This window comes from Simochromis diagramma, unplaced genomic scaffold (assembly GCF_900408965.1).
Source record: "Simochromis diagramma unplaced genomic scaffold, fSimDia1.1 OVJJ01000517.1, whole genome shotgun sequence".
Classification (NCBI taxonomy): domain Eukaryota; kingdom Metazoa; phylum Chordata; class Actinopteri; order Cichliformes; family Cichlidae; genus Simochromis; species Simochromis diagramma.
The window spans coordinates 61,578-82,804 of NW_024387173.1; the positions used below are offsets into that span (position 1 = coordinate 61,578).

General features: G+C 41.3%; 1 protein-coding gene across 1 annotated transcript in view; it reads right to left on the reverse strand.

Moving 5' to 3' along the window:
- The window catches only part of LOC120744707 (deleted in malignant brain tumors 1 protein), a 41,714-nt gene extending 28,484 nt beyond the window's left edge, over window positions 1–13,230 (reverse strand). The window contains exons 1-5 of the mRNA XM_040049239.1: window positions 13,184–13,230; window positions 12,483–12,518; window positions 12,090–12,401; window positions 11,490–11,804; window positions 11,077–11,385 (exon numbers count right to left, since the gene is read on the reverse strand). Of these exons, the coding sequence (XP_039905173.1) occupies window positions 11,077–11,385; window positions 11,490–11,804; window positions 12,090–12,401; window positions 12,483–12,518; window positions 13,184–13,220 (1,009 nt within the window). The 5' untranslated portion in view covers window positions 13,221–13,230. The remainder of the gene's footprint in view (window positions 1–11,076; window positions 11,386–11,489; window positions 11,805–12,089; window positions 12,402–12,482; window positions 12,519–13,183) is intronic.
- Window positions 13,231–21,227: the final 7,997 nt, after the last annotated feature.

A 21,227-nucleotide genomic window follows, 5' to 3' on the forward strand; every position in this document is an offset into this window, starting at 1 on the left:
ACTAAGTTAACCCTTTAGAGCCGATTGGAGCGGACACGCTCTTGTTTGCGTAACTATTTTTAAATCCCAGTAGCACTGCAACCACGTAAGGTAGCGCAAAATTTTTTTTTGCATATGAAACCGGAGGAGTTGTACTTACATCTTATGCCATCAGCTTGTCCTAGGTCACGGTTTCCTTCCACATAAAGCTTTGCAAAAACTGCCTAAAAAGCGCTTGCAGGAACAAAAACATAATATTCCAGAAACACGCTTTGCCGATCCGATCAGCTGTTCATAACACTTCCTACGTTGGAATAGACGTCAGCGCGAACTTTTGCATTTCCGCCATTACCTGCCCGAAACCGGAAGTGACGTCATTTTGGCGGAAATGTAGTCTTTTTTACCATCAGGGCCTCAGGGCCTATAATGGTCTTTTCAAAAGTTATCTTTGACTTTATGACTTTGTGTCGTTTCTGGGATGCTTAGGACTCATATTGCACTGCTGGAAATAGTTTATTTTGATGCATATGCTGCTTTTTTGCAAATTTGCAGTATAATATTATTTTCGTTTTTCCTGCAGTGTATAAAAATTGGTGTATTTCAAAAATAAAACTATGAAGACACTCAAAATAAATTTCCTGTGGTGGGAAACTATTTTGTGCAACTTTTTTGTATTTACAGTTTTGAGGGATAAGCCTCTTAAATTTCTCTAACTACAAATATATGTTAAAAAAGCAAAAACGATTTTCAATTTTTTTGTAGTTTATTGCACTTTTTTGCAATTTATGTAATTACTATGCACTTAATGAATACATATTATTAAAATCTGGGCTATAATGGTTGTATTAATAGCAACTTGAAATGCTCCCAAAAATGGCTCCACAGCATGTAAAAATATAATATAAGCTCTGGCGGACTTGGTTCTATGGTAGGTCTTAAAGGGTTAACTGCTAAGCAGAGGACAACATATCGGGGGTACATGATGGATTCGAGGCTGTTTTCAGCGTGCTTAAATTCAACATGCGCAGACAGGGAGATAATCAGAAAGGGGATGCTTTTTTTGTGACTGCGCTCTACGCACAAGCACAACACTGCAACTATGGAGTGCTACATGATGAGCTGATACGCGACAGGCTTGTTGTCGGTCTCACGGACAAACGGCTGTCAGAATGCATGCAGCTTGACTCAGATTTGACCCTGCAGAAGTCTATCAACATATCAACATAAAGTCAAACATAAGCACAGCTGGACTGGCCATCAGGCATATCGGGCATTCGCCTGGTGGGCCGATGATATTTTTTTGTTCTCATGAGCTTTTTTGTTGTTTTTTTTATTTTTTGTAATGGTATAAACAATAAAAGGTGGTGGATTGGCCAATGTGTCATGATTGACCCTCGGCTGGACCGTTTACAGCCGAGGACGTCGGACACACCCTCCCGTTTGCTTGGGCAGCGGCTCTGAAACCAATCTTATCATGGACAAACAGAAGAAAATGGTTTTGCGGTATCCATATTGAGGTTAAAAAGAACGTGATTTGTTCCGTTCTTCAGTTAGAATGAAAATAAGACACAAAGCTGGAGTTATTCTGTCTTTATGCTGCACAGCTGCCTCTTCTTCTGTCATTCTCTTCCTCTCCTGTTGCTACTTCAATCATGAAACTGATCAATGATCAGCTGATTGGCTTTTCTGTTGCAAGTTCCGTCTCTCTTGTTTGTTTATCGCCCACTTTGTGACAGAAAGAGGAAACCTGTGGATGTCATGCTAAACAACAGCAGTACGGTTAAGCTTGATAAGCTGTTTTTAGAATTTATTTAATATTACTTTCAGGTATCAGCTGATATTTGCTGGAGCCACAGCCGTAAAAGCTGCTGGTCATGATATCTGTTTGGATATCTGGTGAGAGGGAAACATGAAGATGAAACCAGGAGATGTCCTTCCCACATCGCAAGCAGGTCTGGCCCGGATCTGGTATCAAGCTGGCATTTCTGACTGACCGGTGTCATGGCAGGGTGTATGTCAACCAGATGTGGGCCAGGTCCGGCAATGATGGCAATATTTATGTTCCTATTTTCCTATTTTAGTTAGAAGACCCAAATGCCATGTTGCAATACTATACTGCTATGGTAGCCAACATTACAAATGCAGGTTTGACAGGTTTGTGAGTGTACACTTTAGCCAAAACCTAGTGACGGTTTGCTCATCTTTGCCAGTGCATGGCTGTAGCTCAGGAGGTAGAGCAGGTCACCCACTGATCGGAAGGTTAGTGTCAAGTCTGAATGTGTATGAATGTAGTTAGGAAGCGCACAGTTTAGAGAAAGTGTGTGATTGGGTAAATGTGGCATGTTGAGCAATCTGGGAGAATAAAAAGTGCTGTATAAGAGTCAGTCCATTCACTGTCTGATCAGAGTTTTGTCATTTTACTTTTGCACTATTATGCACATGTTGTTTATTACATGGCTTGATTAAGGTAGACATTAGGCTGACATCTGGGTCCAGAGTTGAAACTGTTCGGGGCCAGCACAGGGCCAGCAGTGTGCGTGCAACTGGCCCGTGGCTGCACACAACTTACACATGCCCACATACCGCAAAGAATTCATTCATTCATTCATTTATTAATGAATGATGACCCTTTGGTGGCCCAAATCATGTGTCGGCACTGGTGGTTGCAGACACAGTACCAGGGAAGAGGGGCACAAAGAAAATACTTTTCTTTCTTATTGTCATTTTAATTCTCTATCTTTTAATAAATAATCATCTGAATCTTGCAACCAAAGTGGTTCATCTGATGTAACATGTATAGCAATTGTCATGGTTTAGGGGGGGCAACCGTGTGGAATTTTAAAAAGGACCCAGATACGGACACTGCTGTGACAACAAACAAAAGGCAGTGATGGCACGAACAGAACTAAGCAAACCCAAACGGGAAAAAACTAAGAGCTAATCTACAAGCCAGAAACACGAGGGAATGGAAAGCTGAGTGACATGACAAGAAGGCAGAACTGTACTGAGAAAACACAGACGGACCAGTAACACGCACAAGAAAACACACACTATAAATACACACAGGAGGGAGACACGGCTGAACCGAATTAACACGTTGAAATAGGGAGGGTGCAAAACTGGAACACTCTGACAGCAGACATGGACCTTCAAAGTAAAACAGGAAATACACAGACTGGACTCAGAGACACGGTACAGATAAAAGAACACAGGGAACACATGGGCAGACACTAAACAGGGAGCACAGAACCAAAACGCTATGAACTAAAAAGTCTAAACCCAAATACACAAACACAAAAAACTAGAACATAAGATCATAATAGTAAACGCTAGGTCAGTTGACCCAGAACCATGACAGAAATCATACATATATACCAACAAGACAGTGTACATCAGTGTCACAACAGCTTTTGTTTTCATTCAAAGGCTTTATGGATTTTCCTATAATATCTGGTTGGCAGGTCCGATTTTTTGTCCCAGTCCAGCTCTGGATGTAAGTCTGCTACTATAAAAAAAATCTACAGACTGGTGGTTGTCAAGCTTAAACGTGGGTTCCAGAAAGACAGCGAGAAAGTGTAAAGTGCCATAAATGTAGTGGCACTTCATCCTGTTCATAGCAAGATTGTCCAGCAAATGAAGTAAAATGCCAAGCATGTGGGAAAAAAAGGACATTACACGCAAAACCGTGCATGAGGTCGAAGATGAAAAACATGCCTTGTTCCTAGGCAGTGTTATGTGTGATGGATGGTGGACAAGCATAAATAACAAAAAGTTGTCATTTAAAAGTGACACTGGTGCTGATGTTACAGTCCTACCCCTTAAAGTGTTTAATGAACCGCTACCAGTCTCTCTACAAAACAACCAAGGCTCTGCTGGGACCGGGGAGGAGATTTTTGGTCATTGGTGTTAGCGAGCTTGCACTGAGAAAGGAAGAAAAAGAAATAACGGAGGATGCAAAGCATTACTGGGAAAACCTGCATTAGCAAGATGGAGCTTGTGACCCGGCTGCAGAGCCAACTGATTGGTGCTCAGGCATGGTTGGTGGTACCAAAGAAGACAGGAGCCCGTGCGCATGTGTTGACCTTACAACACCTAAATGAGTCTGTGTGTTGAGAGAAGTACATACTGCTATCGGTGAATGACATTTTTGGCAGATTGGCTGAAGCCAGCATGTTCAGCAAGCTGGTTGCTAACATGGGGTTTTGGCAAATACCTCTGATGGAAGATTCAGTCAAATATACCACTTTCATCAAGCCAGTTGGGTATTACTAACTTAAAGACACTGCACTTTGTGATTGCTTCAGCACCATAACATTTCCAGAACACGATGGTCACAGATGGCAAGGAAGGTGAGGTTTGCCACATGGACGATGTGCTGGCAGAACACAAGACGAGCATGACTCTGTGCTAGGCAGGATCTAAAAAGCTGGCATCACCTTGAACACTGACAAGTGTGACATCGCAAAACAGCAAGATGACATTTTTAGGTCATGTTCTGTTGGCCAGCGCTATCTGTTGCTTGCGCTGGGTTTGCTTGCGCTGGCAAGCAAACCCAGGCAGTGCAGGAGATACTGTCACGATCTGCGTGGCAGATCGTCGGGAGGAGGAGGATTTGGACCCCATACGCAAGCACGGACAATAGCGTAGTGAGAAAATTTATTAACAATGAAAGGCAAAATCAAAACCAAAGCAGAGCATGCAGGGAGGTATGCTAAAGAAAACCTAAACTGGGGAACAGCTATAAAATAACAATGAAAAGAACAAAAACCTGCAATGAGAAACTTGAAAACCTGAGACGTGAAAACCTTGGAACATGGAGACGCACACGGCAGAAATACAGGGGTTGACACACAGACAAACCAGCAACTAACACAGTGAAACACAAGGCTTAAATACGCAGATGGATAATGAGGGAATGAGACACAGAAGGGGAACACAGCTGAGAGGAACGAGACCTAACGACACAAGGGGAGCAAAGCTAGAAACACAGACATCAGACATGAACATGAACCTTCAAAGTAAAACAGGAAACAAGAAACAAAGATGCAGACTGAGAGGCAGACAGAATATAACACATGTAACTCAAACAATACATGAGACAATAAATCCTTAAACACAAATAAACAGAAACATGGAACTCTAATAATAATAATAAACAAAGCACCAGAGAACCAAATGATAATTCAAAAAATAAACCAAAACATAAGAACTTAAAATGCTGGGTCAAACTGACCCAGAACCATGGCAGATGAAGGAACCACAGAGCGTGGGTTATGAAGCTTTTTGGGAATGATTAACCAGCTTGGAAAAATTTTTCCCACAGCTGACTAAGAGAGACAAACTAACATAGACTTGCTATTTAAGAGAAACTGCTGAGTGTTTCTTGACCTGGAACACAAGGTGACATCACCAGTGTTAGCCATGTATGACCCAAGCTGTGAATGCAAGGTGTCAGCGAATGCATCATCTAATGGCTTAGGGCAGGGGTCGGCAACCTGTGGCTATAAAAAATAAATTGTAAAAGTATTTAGCTGAAGTGCATTTTATTTCTGCTAGTTCTTTTTTAACTTGTAGTCCTAAATTTGGGAGATTATCGTGGGTGATCGTGGCTCAAGAGTTTGCAGTTCGTCTTGTAATCGGAAGGTTGCCAGTTCGAGCCCCAGGTTTGACAGTCTCGGTTGTTGTGTCCTTGGGCAAGACACTTCACCTGTTGCCTACTGGTGGTGGTCAGAGGGGCCGATGGCGCCAGTGTCCGGCAGCCTCGCCTCTGTCAGTGCGCCCCAGGGCAGCTGTGGCTACAATGTAGCTGCCATCACCAGTGTGTGAATGTGTGGATGACTGAATGTAGTGTAAAGCGAAACACTCGCGGAAGCCGGTGTACCCGCTGAAACGCCATGCATTTATCGGGACTTTCAACCCCAGGTAGGCTTAGCGAAAGTTTGTTAAATTAAAATATGCATTCAGAAATTTTAAAACACAAGATATGGGATGAGGTGAATTCTAAGAAATTTGTTTTACTTCACAGGTTAATTAGAGTTAAGACTCTTGTTAGATAATATTTCGTACAGGTTACCCCCCCCCCCCCCCCCCAAACCCCATCTCCATAGAGACTGTGTCAGCTCCCAAACAGACAAAAAACAAACTAAAAACCAGCAATAAACAACTTAAACATAAAAAAAAATCACAAAGAAAGAACAATACAGTATCCACATCCGAACCAAAGAGTAAAACAGTGAAATGTGGATTATTAAATATTAGGTCTCTCTCCTCCAAGTCTCTGTTAGTACATGACTTAATAATTGATCAACAAATCGATTTACTCTGCCTTACAGAAAACTGGTTGCAGCAGGATGATTATGTTAGTTTAAATGAAGCTCAGATAAAATAATTATTGTGGGTGATTTTAACATCCATGTAGATGCTAAAAATGACAGCCTCAACATGGCATTTAATCTGTTATTAGACTCAATTGGTTTCTCTCAAAATGTAAAAGAACCCACCCACCACTTTAATCACACTCTAGATCTTGTTTTAACATATGGCATAGAAACTGAACATTTAACAGTGTTTCCTGAAAACCCTTTATCACTTTATCACAGTAGATGTCTTTCTGAAAGCGCTGTAACTAAGTTTAAGAATATAATCCACCCACTGTTATCATCTTCAATGCCCTGTACCAACATAGAGCAGAGCAGCTATCTGAACGCTACTCCAACAGAGGTCGATTATTATAATTTTACCTCCTCACTACGTATGACTCTGGATACTGTAGCTCCTGTGAAAACTAAGGCCTCAAATCAGAAAGTACCTGACTCTGTGGTATAATTCTCAAACCACGGAGAATTATAGTTATCTGCTTTAGGCAGATAACTGCCTACGAGTTATCTGCTCGTAAGCCGCCTATGAGCAGATACGAGCAGATGACTCGTAAGCTGGAGAGGAAATGGCGTGTCACAAATTTAGAGGATCATCATTTAGCCTGGAGAAATAGTTTGCTGGTTTATAAGAAAGCCCTCCGCAAAGCCAGAACATCTTACTATTCATCACTGATTGAAGAAAATAAGAACAACCCCAGGTTTCTCTTCAGCTCTGTAGCCAGGCTGACAAACAGTCAGAGCTCTGTTGAGCCAACCATCCCTTTAACGTTAACTAGTAATGACTTCATGAACTTCTTCACAAATAAAATTTTAATCATTAGAGAAGAAATTACCAATAATCATCCCACAGATGTAATATTATCTACAGCCAGGGGCGATTTTAGCCCTGGCTGTAGATAATATTATGAATCTACATCACCCCCAATCAAATGGGATGATGTAGACCAAAGCACCCCCAAAGATTTCTTACTTTTTTTGACAATATTTGCTGTTTGTGGGACACACTAATAAAAATATAAAAAGCTACTTTCAGTACCATTGATATTCATTTAGACTCTTTTTCTCCAATTGATCTTTCTGAGTTAACTTCAATAATTGAGGGCGATAGTGGCTCAAGAGTTGGGTGTTCGTCTTGTAATTGGAAGGTTGCCGGTTCAACCTCCGGCTCGGACAGTCTTGGTCGTTGTGTCCTTGGGTAAGACACTTCACCTACCGCCTACTGGTGATGGCCAGAGGGGCCGATGGCGCGATATGGCAGCCTCGCTTCTGTCAGTCTGCCCCAGGGCAGCTGTGGCTACAGCTGTAGCTGCCTCCACCAGTGTGTGAATGTGAGAGTGAATGAATAGTGGAATTGTAAAGCGCTTTGAGGGCCCCGAAAAGCGCTATATAAATGCAATCCATTATTATTATGTCCTTCACTTATGTTGCCTCAATTTGATTTGCCATCATGACGGTACAATTGTGAACAGTTTTTGCCGACAGAGGCATATCTTTTACTTGTTTGATTATCTTGTCTGTATCTGAAAAGTCGCCAAAAAGTTAACTAGCAACATCAAGCTGTCCCCTACAGGATATTTCAATGCAAATGTAGTATGGCGTGTGTCGAAGTGGCGCTTTATATCTGACCATTTCATCGATCCAATTTTATCATTGCATATTAGACACACTGCAGAACCTGCTCTCTCCACATAGGTGAATTCCTCTGTCCATTCCTGCTGAAAAGTACGATATTCGTCATCTTTTTTTCTTTTAGCCATCTTCGATAAAAGGGTTTCTGCAATTAGCTAGCTGACTACTCGATTAAAAGGAAGGACGTTTACTTCCTGACCTCACAATGACCCATGTATGTTACGCATTATCCAATAAAAATTTGGTGTTGTCTCGGAGGACAGCTGTGATTAGCTCCAGCCATCCACAACCATCAACATGAGCAGTAGAAAATGAATTGATTGAAATACATGGGAATGTTTTATATTTTTAACATCATATTTCTTTTATTGTTAAAGATTTGCCTGCGAGCCAGATGCAGCCATCAAAACAGCCACATCTGGCTCACGAGCCATAGGTTTCCGACCCCTGCTCTAAACAATCAAGAAGAAATTTACAGTAAAACACCAAACATACACGCTAAAAAACTGACTCACTGTTCTCTGTTTAATGTAATGGGGATTTTTTCTGTTTTGTTTTTGTTTCATAATTCCTCAAAGACAGTTTCTTTGCATCTGATTTGTTAAAGTTTTATGTTTATAAGTACACCAAGCCTTAAAGCTGGTTGTGTCAAAGCAGAGTCCTGGATTTCTTGGGTTTGCTTGCCTTCAGTTTATTTTTTTCCTTAATGTTTTTAAGAGCCACACTGGAAAGGAGTCAAGAAAAGAGAGCCTCACTGGTTGATGTTATCCTCATGTAAAAGCTGCACAATTTGCAGAAAGCCATGGACACCCATACTTAACAGTGCTCCGAATTGTTTAAAATCTCCTCTACACACCAGCTGCTGCTTTTCTTGTTTGCCTGAGTAACTTACTGTGTGTGGGTGTGTTAGTATGTGAAGGTGTTGTGATGTTTAGTTATGAGCCATTTTTGTGTTTCTGCCCATGTATCTATGTGAATATGCTTGATCAATCATGCTGATACGCAAGTTATTTGCATAAAAATGTAGTTTCACCATTTTACATGAGGACATTTTAGGCTGGCACAAATCAGCTGCAGTGCATTTAAATATATTTTCAATTACATGTTAGGAATGTGGTCTCTCTTCAGCTCTTCCCAGGAGGGTGGCACGGATGCCCCTCCGGTGGTCCTTCTTGGGCTCTCGCACTCTGGGGCCTCTGGATGTCTGGGGCCTGGATCTCCTCCATGCCTGCTTCATGCCCTGGGGGACGGGGCTATGGCTCTCTACATCCTCTAGCAGACCATTACATGGGGAAACCTTTTGAATACAAGCGCGCTGATCCACACAGGTGTGCACACGGGTGTTCACTGTTCATAGACATAAACTACACCTCTATTGGCTGCTATTTCCAGGCACATTGTGCGCTGTCGGTCCTGCTTGCTACACAACAACATTCAATATTTAGTATTTACTGCTGTTTACACTTAGCTAGATTAACGTGATGGTGTTGTGTTTAGTATGTTGCTCTGTTTTTTTGCTTGTTTTCTCTTCTTTTTCTCTCAACAGGTGATCCAGGAGATTTTTTTCCTCTTCTTTCTCTTTTTAAGTGCCCTTTCTCACTGTCCCTCTTCCCTTCTGTTTTTCTTTTACTTCATCGTTCTTTCTCCCTTTCCTATCCCTCAGTCATGTCTGTCCCGTCTGTAACAACTGAAAATAAAATAAAATAAATAATAACAACAAAGGTCGATCAAATGGACCAATACGGCAAGGCCGTGATGATCCATTTGGCAACGTAAATCCATTGGGTATCCTTGTTGGTCTTCAGACAACAATTCTGACGGCTAAAGAACCAAATGGGACAGGAAAAAAAAAAAAAAAAAAAAAAAAAGAAAAAAAAAAAAGGAATGTGGTCTCTGTGGTGAGCCACACTGTCATTTCTGCTTGTACTCTTAGAACAGGATTCTGTCATTTGACAAGACAGAGTTAGATGGCAAAATATTAATAACGCCATGCTAAATATCAAAATGCTCCATGTACAGTAGGTTAGAAAAAGTATGTAAAACCCCACTACAGCATCTCCAAATGCTAACCTTAGCTGAGCCTCAGCTAATTTACAAATCAAAACTGAAGGTGTGAAGATAAGCTACGCTTATTTTGAGTTTGTTATCTACACGACGCATCTGCTGATGCGATTGTTGCCTCAAAAAAAGAGCTCTGGGAAAGCTGGAAATATAATCTGAAAGAGCTTTGACATGCATCTGAAACATTAACTGTCTGTAAATGAAGAGATATCAACAGTGTACTAGTAGATGAAAGCTAAAAGAATAAAAAATAAAAGAATAATGATGACTTTTTGTGCTCTGCTTGTATATGGCAAATGCATATCTATTTAAACAGTTCCCCTGGCAAGTAATCACTGAATCCTGAGTAAAAAACCATTAAAGAAAAACTTGACAGAACACACTATACTGCAAACTGACAGAAAAATGTCAAACACTGTACAGTGGAGGAAACATGATGGGTCCAGGTTGATTTGTTGCTTTTGACCCCATGTACCTTACATGATTGATGGAGAAAATTAAGTTTATCAAGTTGTTTTGTGTATTTTTTCTCACCTGAACAAACAACACCAGCGTCCTCGCCATGTCCACAGTTGTGTGTCCCAAATCCATTGTGTCCACACTCAATTAGAGAACTTTCACTTCCTGAACAGGCCACGTCATCAAGCCAGATTTTCCCACTTCCTGGACCAAAGTGAGCAGATGCAGTGGCCTCCACTGCTGTCCCGCAGCCGAGCTGTCTACAGACCACTTTTGCATCATTTAAGTCCCAGCCATCATCACAGACTGTTCCCCAGTTTTTCCTGTGGTAGATTTCTACTCTTCCAGAGCACAGAGTGGACCCAGACCCAGATAATCTGATCAGACCTATCAGGCACAAGGCATCATTATATTTTAATTTTCCTTCCTTTAATTTTCCATTAAAGCAACTAAGTTGCTTTAATGCTATTGATTGATATTGTTGAGTTAATTTTTTAATCGACACTGCGACTGTTTAATCAGTAATAACAAAGAAACCAAATACTATAATTTCATAAGTGTTTCTGCTCACCTGAACAGACGACACCAGCATCTTCACCATGGTTACAGTTGTGTGTCCCGAATCCTCTGTGCTGACACTCAGTTAGAGAACTTTCACTCCCTGAACAGGCCACATCATCAAGCCAGATCTGTCCACTTCCTTGACCAAAAACAGCAGATGTAGCACTCAGGGCTGTTCCACAGTCTAAGTATCTGCAGATCACTTCAGCATCCTTTAAGTCCCAGTCATCATCACAGACTGTTCCCCATGCACTACTGTGGTAGATTTCTACTCTTCCAGAGCACTGAGTGGACCCAGACCCAGATATTCTGATCAAACCTATCAGGCACAAGACATCATTATATTTTAATATTCCCTGAAACTGAAGTCAGACTTTATGCATATTATACAAGAACATGATGACCTGTAATACCTTTTCTCACCTGAACAGACAACACCAGCGTCCTCGTCATGTCCACAGTTGTGTGTCCCAAATCCATTGTGTCCACACTCAGTTAGAGAACTTTCACTTCCTGAACAGGCCACATTATCAAGCCAGGTTTCTCCAGTGCCTTGACCAAAGTGAGCAGATGAAGTGGCCTCCACTGCTGTCCCACAGCCCAGCTGTCCACAGACCACCTTAGCATCACTTAAGTCCCAGTCATCATCACAGACTGTTCCCCACGCACTGCTGTGGTAGATTTCTACTCTTCCAGAGCACCGAGTGGACCCAGACCCAGATAATCTGATATGAGCACCTAGTCACAGGCACATTTGCTTAAAGAGTGTTAGTGTTTCTTTTTTGTTATTTGGCCATGGCAAAAATCAAACACATTTACCAACAATAATAATTATGAAAGATAACATACTTTGTATCATTTAAATTCTGAAGAAACCAAAAGAAACCCAATCAGCATAACCCAGCCCAACTTTCCTTCTTGTCCTTCAGTTTGGCCCAGTTATAGTGACTGGGTCACAGAGTTGTTCATCTAAACAGAGAAAGATACATTTATTCAACACAATTTATTAGAACAATATCTCACCTGAACAGACAACACCAGCGTCCTTGCCATGTCCACAGTTGTGTGTCCCAAATCCTCTGTGTTCACACGCAGTTAGAGAACTCTCACTTCCTGAACAGGCCACATTATCAAGCCAGATTTGTCCTGTACCTTCACCAAAGTGAGCTGATTGATAGACACTCTCTGCTGCCCCACAGCCCAGCTGTCTGCAGACCACTTCAGCATCATTTAAGTCCCAGTCATCATCACAGACTGTTCCCCAGGAGCCACTGTGATAGATTTCAACCCTTCCAGAGCACCGAGTGGACCCAGACCCAGCTAGTCTGATCTGACCTATCAGCACATAATATAAACTGTATTTAATATTTTCTTCAAGTTGAAATATTCATATGAGACACATAAGAAGAAACTTACCTGCCGCAGGTGTGGAGGACGCAAAGAGACAAGAAACTGTTGAAGAGGAAAACATGGGATTGCTTATGATATAAAGTTAGTTAAAAATAATGTAACTAATGTTATCATTTATAAAAATAAAAAAAAAGACAAAAACTGAAAACTGAGTCTTAAAGATGTATTCATTACTGCTTCTGTATCAGAGTTATTATAGTTTTGTATCTTTTTACTTTTTGTTCTTAATTTTTCTTTTGTACCCCGCCTCTCGCCCTATGACAGCTAGTATAGGCTCCAGCGCCCCCCGCGACCCTGAAAAGGATAAGTGGAAGCAAATGGATGGAATGGATGTTCTTAATTTATTTTCACTTTAGCTTCCAGAGTTTAATTTCTTATTTCAGTTTCTTTTTTATTATTTGAACATGATGCAACTTAGTTTAGTTTTAATTGATTTAGGAAAATCACTACAGGTGTTACAATGAACAAACATAATCTTTTGAAAGCAGTTCACTCGGGCTTGTAGACTCAAGTTTCAAGTCTACTAATGCCTCATCGGGCAAGTTGTAATAAAATTCCTACTAAAACTAATTATATTCCATCTAAATTTTTATTTTAGTTTAGTTAACTAAAAGATTTTATTTTTTACATATAGTTTTAGTTAACTATAATATTCTTGATCTGTACAATATAAAGAAAAACATTATACGAAAGGAAGATTTTCTTACCAAGGGTAAAGATGTGAAGCACCTTCAGCTGCCCCATAACTGACAAACAAAAGCTGCTTCATGTTATTTATTAGAACCCGGTGGCAGTAAAATGAACTTCCCCTTTCGATTTCCGGTGTTTTTCCTCTTTTTTCTTTTTTTAATCTCACATGCATCCGCAGGGTATTCAAACAAAGCAGCTGTAAGGCTTGAAGTTCACACACATGATTACGTGTTGTGTAATGTTGCATAACAAAGGCAAAAATAATGCTAATGATTAATCGAGTGCCTCGCAGTCCATTGCTACACAGCAAAAATGCCAGTGTTGATTTTTCAGTGTTAGTAGAATTCAACAGAGTTCCGAGTTAGTTCAACACTTAATCGAGTTAAAATAACACATCGGGAGTTGATTCCTGAAAAGTGTTAGTGTGGATTTTAGTCGTTACTGCATTTTAACACTGTGGGTGTTAAATTAGACCACGCCTTCATTTCCTGTGGAGCTTCGCATTTCAGAATCTTCGGTCGCCATTTTTTCTTGCTGCTGCGGTAAGTTTTATTCAGTTAAATATTAAGTTTTAGATTGATGTTAGAACAAGTAACATGATAACTAGTAAAAAAAAAGTATTTATATCAAAATACATTATCTTTAAGTGTCATATTTGAATTTTAACTGTTTTTGTTTAGCTAGAACTCTGCAAAGTACCAGTTACTTTTCTAATATTCATTTAGCATAATCTGGCTGTTGGCAGACTGTAATGAATATTACTTGTTAATATATGTCACAGTTTTTATTAAATGCCTTTTATTTATTTTCGAATTAAACTGCCAAAGCCTTAGGGTCAGTGGTATCAAACTCGCGGCCCAGAGGCCACTTACGGCCCACGTCAGGTGAGGTGAAGAAGTATAATGCAATTTGGCCCTTAAAGTGACTTTTTTTTTGTCATTAGCCAAAAATGATATAATATGAAGGCAATAACGGCAGAGTGTTACGGGCCCTCATGGGCAGTGTAGTCCGTGCTGCAGGGAGAACGTGTGGGACTGCCCCTCCCGTGTGTGTTTGAGCGTGAGAGAGGGAGAAAGTAGGAGCTGTTACCGAGAAGAAATGGAAGAAGAAAGCATGTAAATATAATAATAACCACTGCCGCCAAAATAAGTGCCTGGTTGTAAGAAAGCTGCTAAGACTCGACTGTACACTGTGTTCGCTGACAGTAAAGCTACAAGCCCGACAACCCGACGTATTAGCCAGAGGTGTCATTACCACGGTTCAGAGCCGCGGACCTGGCCGAGGTAACAAGAGAGTACAAACATGTGGAGGGATTGGCTTTGTTAGGTCAGTGAGAGGCAAAAACTAATGTGAACACTTATTTCTGCATTTTTATTTTGTTAAATATGAACAAAATTACAGCAGAAGTGCTGCAAAGTGTCTGACCAGAAAGAGAGGACCATTGTGTTCATTTGGTAGTTCAATTAAAGGCATCGGTTAGTTAAGAGCGAGAGGGGGGGAAATGCGGTTCTGTCTTGTTATACAATTTTTGAAATTTAAAAACGAACAAACCAAACGCTACATTGTCAGGAATATTTGTGGGTGTTTTCTTTGTGGTTTCTGTTTTTTTGAAGTAGCCCTCCAATGAGATGACAGTTCAATTAAGTTTGAGACCCTGCCTTAGGTGAACTAGGATGCTTAAGGGTAACCTGAGAGTATTTTTACATTATAATGGCCCCTACATCTTGTAAATTATGGGAATTTCATTATAGTGCGCATTTCTGTAGCCAGTAGGTATTTTCTTTGTTTATATTTTTTAGATTTCAATTCTTTCATGGTAAATTAAGCATTTTCTAGTCTAAAAATGAATAACAGGGTTATATTAGGGTTTGTTAGAGAGTGGGGAGGGGTTTTATGGCTTAAAATATATAAAAATAATAAAATAGAAATGTGGTTCCTACTAACCCCTGCTATAATTGAGAGAATACTGTATTGCATGTTACACAGCTTGTACTACTTAAATGGACCAAGGATGTTTTTTCTTAACAAAATTAATTTTAGCTCAGTCTAAAGGGACTAGACATGCTAGATATTTTGCAAAGAAATGGTGTTATATGCTGGACCTTATTTTACTCTTGGAAGGTGGTGATATGCTGGTTCCTGAGAAGAGATGAAGTAATCAAAGTCAGTTTTCTTCGCAACTTGTGTTCAAATGTGAGGCCGTTGTCAGGTGATAAATGCGAGGAAGAGGCACTCAACTGACATGAAACATGTCAAAGACAACATGAAGGTGACATTTCAACATGGGCAAAAAGTGTTAAGTGACAGCTGTGTACAGACAGGAACAGGACCCAAGGTGCAGACTCCAGAGACAAACTTAAACCGAAACAGCTTTAATGTTGAACTCAAACATAACATAACTGGAAAAAAATCAAAATAAACTAACACCGGCAGACTGACAAAACACACAGCAAAATAAACGGTAGATCGCGACACGGACACACAGAAAAACACAGGGCTTAAATACACAGAGGGAGCAATCAGGGAATGAGTAACAGGAGGGAAACACAGCTGGGGCAAATCAGGCCTAACGAGACAAAGGAAGCAAAACCAGACACATTAACATGAGACATGGACTTTCAAAGTAAAACAGGAAACATAACAGAGACTGAACAAAAGACAGACTCGCATACAGTCACTATAACAGAGGGAACAGAGACGTGGGACCAGGGCAGACAGGGGAGACAGCAACTAAGGATTACACAGACAGAAAACCAGAACACTAAAACTCTAACCAAACCCCACCCAGAGAACCTTAACTGAGAATAATCCTAAAACCCGTAAAGAAAAGCTAGAATATAATGAAATAACAAAATCAAAGAACCAAAAACACAAAACACTGGGTCAACGACCCAGGGACCCTAACAGTACCCCCCCCCCCCTTAAGGGCTGGCTTCCAGACAGCCCAAACCAGAACACCAAAAACAAAAAAAAACAACCCAACCAGGGCGGGCGGTGGGGGAAAACAGGACGGAGGGCACGAAACAAATGATACACATCGAGCCATAAACCAAAACACAGGGAACAAAGTCCAAAACAACAGCACTAAGGCCCAGGAACAGTCCAAAAGCAAACAAACAAAAGAGCCCATGAAAGGCGCAGAGGCCCAAGCAACAGTCTCAAAAAAGTTCAGGGGGCCGGCCCGGAGGCTGACGGCCCAAGAGCCCAGAGAACAGTTCAGGAGGCTGGCCGGGCGGGAGGCACCGGCGGCGACGTAGTTCAGGGGGCCGTCCATGATGGCAACGACGTCCAGTCATCGGCCGAACAGGACGTGCGGGACGAGCAGGCCGGACGGGACCAGACGGCATGTGGACCTCAGGCGCAGACAAAGCTGAACACTCGGAGGCTGGACCGGGCGGAGCTGCAGAGGCTGGACCGGGCGGAGCTGCAGAGGCTGCAGGCGGAGTGGATGTTGAGGTTGCAGGCGGTGGAGCCGGTGGTGGCTGAATGGCCTCGCCAGAACCGTCAGCAGACACTGGGATGTGCTGGCTGGGTCCTCCCGGACCCCCAGCTGACGAGGCAAGAGGCTGGACGGGCCCCTCCAGCGGAGGCAAGTTGCTGGACGGATGACCGCGGAGAGGAGTGACGGTGGCGTCGCTTCCTTCTAGACGAGGAAATGGAGACCTCCTCCTCATCCTCCGACCACACAGCCGCCAGGAAAAAGGCAGGCGAATGGACAGGCGAACAAGGTCCCGGCTGGTGTGAGGAAGGAGAGGAAGTCTGTAGTGGCGATGAGGCAGAGTGTGTGTTGTCCTGGGGCGGCGGTGGGGAAGATGTAGTGAGTGAGAGAGCAAGCTCACCAGCCCTGACTTGCTCTCTCCAGGCAGTTATGGTGTTCCCCAACTCAGTGTCCTTAGCAAACTGGCTAAGCCGGGGGTTATATTGAATGATGGCCTCCACCGCACTCAGCCCAACTGCCATGGTCCTTAAATCCGGGGACTGGGCGATGCGGTCGAGCAGGCTCACCATCCGCTCCATCTCAGTGTTGTACTCCGAGGAAAAAAAGAGTCTGCGGGGTCCATATTCTGGTCGCGATCTTCTGTTAAGTGACGGCTGTGTGCAGACAGGAATAGGACCCAAGGTGCAGACTCCAGAGACAAACTTAAACCGAAACAGCTTTAATGTTGAACTTTAACATCACATTAACATCACATTAACATCACATTAACATCACATTAACATCACATTAACATCACATTAACATCACATTAACATCACATTAACATCACATTAACATCACAGGAAAAAAATCAAAATAAACTAACACCGGCAGACTGACAAAACACACAGCAAAATAAACAGTAGATCGCAACATAGACACAGAGAAACACAGGGCTTAAATACACAGAGGGAGCAATCAGGGAATGAGTAACAGGAGGGAAACACAGCTGGGGCAAATCAGGCCTAACGAGACAAAGGAAGCAAAACCAGACACATTAACATGAGACATGGACTTTCAAAGTAAAACAGGAAACATAACAGAGACTGAACAAAAGACACAGACTCACATGCAGTCACTACAACAGAGGGAACAGAGACGTGGGACCAGGGCAGACAGGGGAGACAGCAACTAAGGATTACACAGACAGAAAACCAGAACACTAAAACTCTAACCAAACCCCACCCAGAGAACCTTAACTGAGAATAATCCTAAAACCCGTAAAGCAAAGCTAGAATATAATGAAATAACAAAATCAAAGAACCAAAAACACAAAACACTGGGTCAACGACCCAGGGATCCTAACAAAAAGTGGTTCAAGAACCTGCCACAGCTTCTACTGTCCTGTACCTTTTCCCAAGATTTCTGGATACACCTGGCTTGGTAAGGCATAAAATGATTTAATGACCGCTTTGTGGTTCCTTTGTTTGTTTTCTTGTTAAAGTGTTGTTTCTGTTGTTACACTTTGTGTTTAAGATTGACCAAGACTTCACAATGCTGTTTGTTGTGGAGGAAGTGTCTGGTAAGCTCCTTGCAAAGTGGCCAACATTCTTCAAGCCAAAGATCATCAAAGACTGCAAAAATCTGTCTCAGAGTACAGAACTGGATGAGCTGCTCATTTCTGCACAGCGTTACTCTGACGAGGCTGGTAAGTGTAAGTTGGAAATGGTAGATTTTGCATGCCTTTACAGCATTCGCTTAATTCCCACAACACAATATATCACTGGACCATACTGTTAAACCTTTACTACAAATTGGAATACAGCTGTCCATTTTTCTAAATCCCATTGGGTTTCTGTTCATTTCTGTATGGTATGAAAACAAGCTTACAAACATGTTAAACTTGAAATGACATTTAATGTAGTTTGAACACAAAAAAAGTTACATAATCTTCCTATTGTTATGACTCGATATGTACTTCACTTGGTGGCGAGAAGATTTTAAGTCTCCAGAAATGAATTTTTATACCAAGGCACTGGTAAACTGCCTTATTTGAAAAATTATCAGGTGTCTAAAATGTCATCATGGTATTACATAACGTGGAAAAAATGGCTGCTGGGGTCCTTTAAATGACAGTAATTGTGATGATCTTAATTCCTATTCTGTAGTTTGGGATTGCGAGGCGGCTGCCATCTTTTGCTGCTTCACTTGTTACCTCCAACATCTAAGGGAAGGACGCCTTCAAAGATTAGGATCTGGGTGCTGAGCCCAGTCTTGAAATCTTTTGGATTTACTAAATTTACTAAATATTATAGTGAAATAAATATAACATGTCAAAGATGTGCTGCCTCAAGGTTGAAGTCACAAAATAATACTAAAATAAACTTCATAATCTTCATCTCCTCTGCTCTCTCCTCTGTCCTCGTTATAAGAAGAATGTAATCAACATGTGCCAATCAAACTCCACCCAAATAGATCATCTATGGTATAACTCTTATGTATCAATTTACTTTATAAACTGGCCCAATCAGTTATTCAACAAATGTCAGGTTGCAGAAAATCGAATTATTAATGCACAATTTCATGCCACAAGAACTAAACTGTTGATAATGAATGGAGCTACAGGCCAATATTTGATGCAGATGTGGATGTTCATGAGTCAGGATTGTGTTGTGCTGTTATTTCTACTGAATGTCGTGCACAAATGACATCTGTCTTCACTATAACGTGACTCCCTTGTTTGTTAATTTGTGTTTTCTATTTCATTTTGCAGTATTTTATTCTTAGTGTCCTTTAATTTTCACTCTGCTTTTACACTGGTTTTTAAACTATTCTGTGTAGTATCTTCAAATGTCCACTAGATTTCATTACTCCTCTGTGAATGTGGAACACAACAACGTACATGACTTTCTATTGTCTTTCTGTGTATTCACACTCTGAATACACAGATATGCACATCTTTTTCTTCTTAAGGTTACAACAATAATGCACACTATCTACACATACAGTTTACTTATTTCAATAGGTTTTAGTACAATCTTGATATTGGATGGATATAATAACCTCAGATCTTTTATCCAGTTTCAGTTTCAGACCATCCCACTGTAACTATGGTTACTTACTGTGATGCTTGCCACCATCATTGTTGATGTGTTTTAGCTAACTAATGACCTGATTAACCTGCTTTGCAGCACAGCTGCTGGAGTCCCATTGCTGAATCCAGTTTGTCAGACCAGTCAACATAGGCGCTGATGTTACTTTCGAGCTGCCAGAGTGATGCTCAGCTCTGACTGGTTCTGACAGAGACTTTGCCTGTGATAGCCGGCGATCAGATGGCTGAATTTATCTTCACTCCAGTAAACAATTCTTTTATGAGATCCAGGGATATTCAAAAACACATCCAGGGCCCAGGCTAACTTGTCGCCTGCTGTCAGTCACTGTGAATCATTGTGAACAATTTTGCAGCAGGTCTTCAACCTGTTATCCACAAGAACAGAACTCTTTGTCTTCATCTAGTGATCACACTGTAGTATTAACATAGATTGACATTTTTCCTCGATCAATTTGATTTTTGATGTCATTCTACTTACTCTCAACCCTTTAAATGTATTTCTCCGTCCTCATTAGCCTTTGTCATTGTGTTTGTACACAGCTCTTTTGTTTACAGATGCTTGTCATGGCACTGCTACTTGCATACAGCCAGTGAAGATATTTGTAGTTCACTTTAGGATTTAGAAATAAGTTACAAGAAATGTAGAGTATTGTAGAGACACTGACACTGCCTTGGATGTAATAAAGGCCTAAACGTATCTTAAAGTTAGGACTAGACTTTTAGGAGACCCCCCCCCCCACCTTGGGCTGTGAAAGTAGAACAAAGGGAAGCCATAGCTTAGTGGAAATTCCCCAAGGGATACCTGAGTGGGGGTCTCAGTGCTTGTGACCTAATAATCATGTTTTGTAGAGGAGTTTGGTGTACCTTGGGTGTGGGGAGATGGCCTTAACGCAGGACTCGTGGATAGTTAAGAACTGAAGATGGTTTATTATGAAGAGTGGATAAACAGCGCAGGAACAAAAGGACCTTCTGGCTGAAAGACTGAATGGCTGGCTGTACTGAACGCAGGCAGAAACGACAACATAACATCAATGACACGACAATGAACTGGAGGAAACTGAGGACTTAAATACACAGACTGATGAGGATGATAATGAGAGACCGGTGAGTACACAGCTGAACATAATCTGGCTAACGACATGAGAGACGAGCTGATACGGGAAAAACAGGAAGTGAGAACAACATTGATGTGGCAAAATAAACCGAACATGAACAAACTGAAATCACTGGGTCAATGACCCAGGAACCCTGACAGTCCATGTAGAAAAAGGAGTGATACACCTGCTGCCGTCAGACCTGCAGGTATCAGGCTGTGATGTTCTCCTTTATAGTGGACAGAATTATTTGGAGTGGCACAAATAATTTGTGTGGCATCTTATTGAATGCAGAACAGCTGATTGTTCTGTAAATAGTTTGAAATCAAGGTAAAAGGTAAATGGATGCAAATAACTTTGTTGTTTGCAAAACTTGTGCATAGGATTTTAAAATTGACAATTTATATTTGCATTTAAAGTTATGAAATATGATTCAT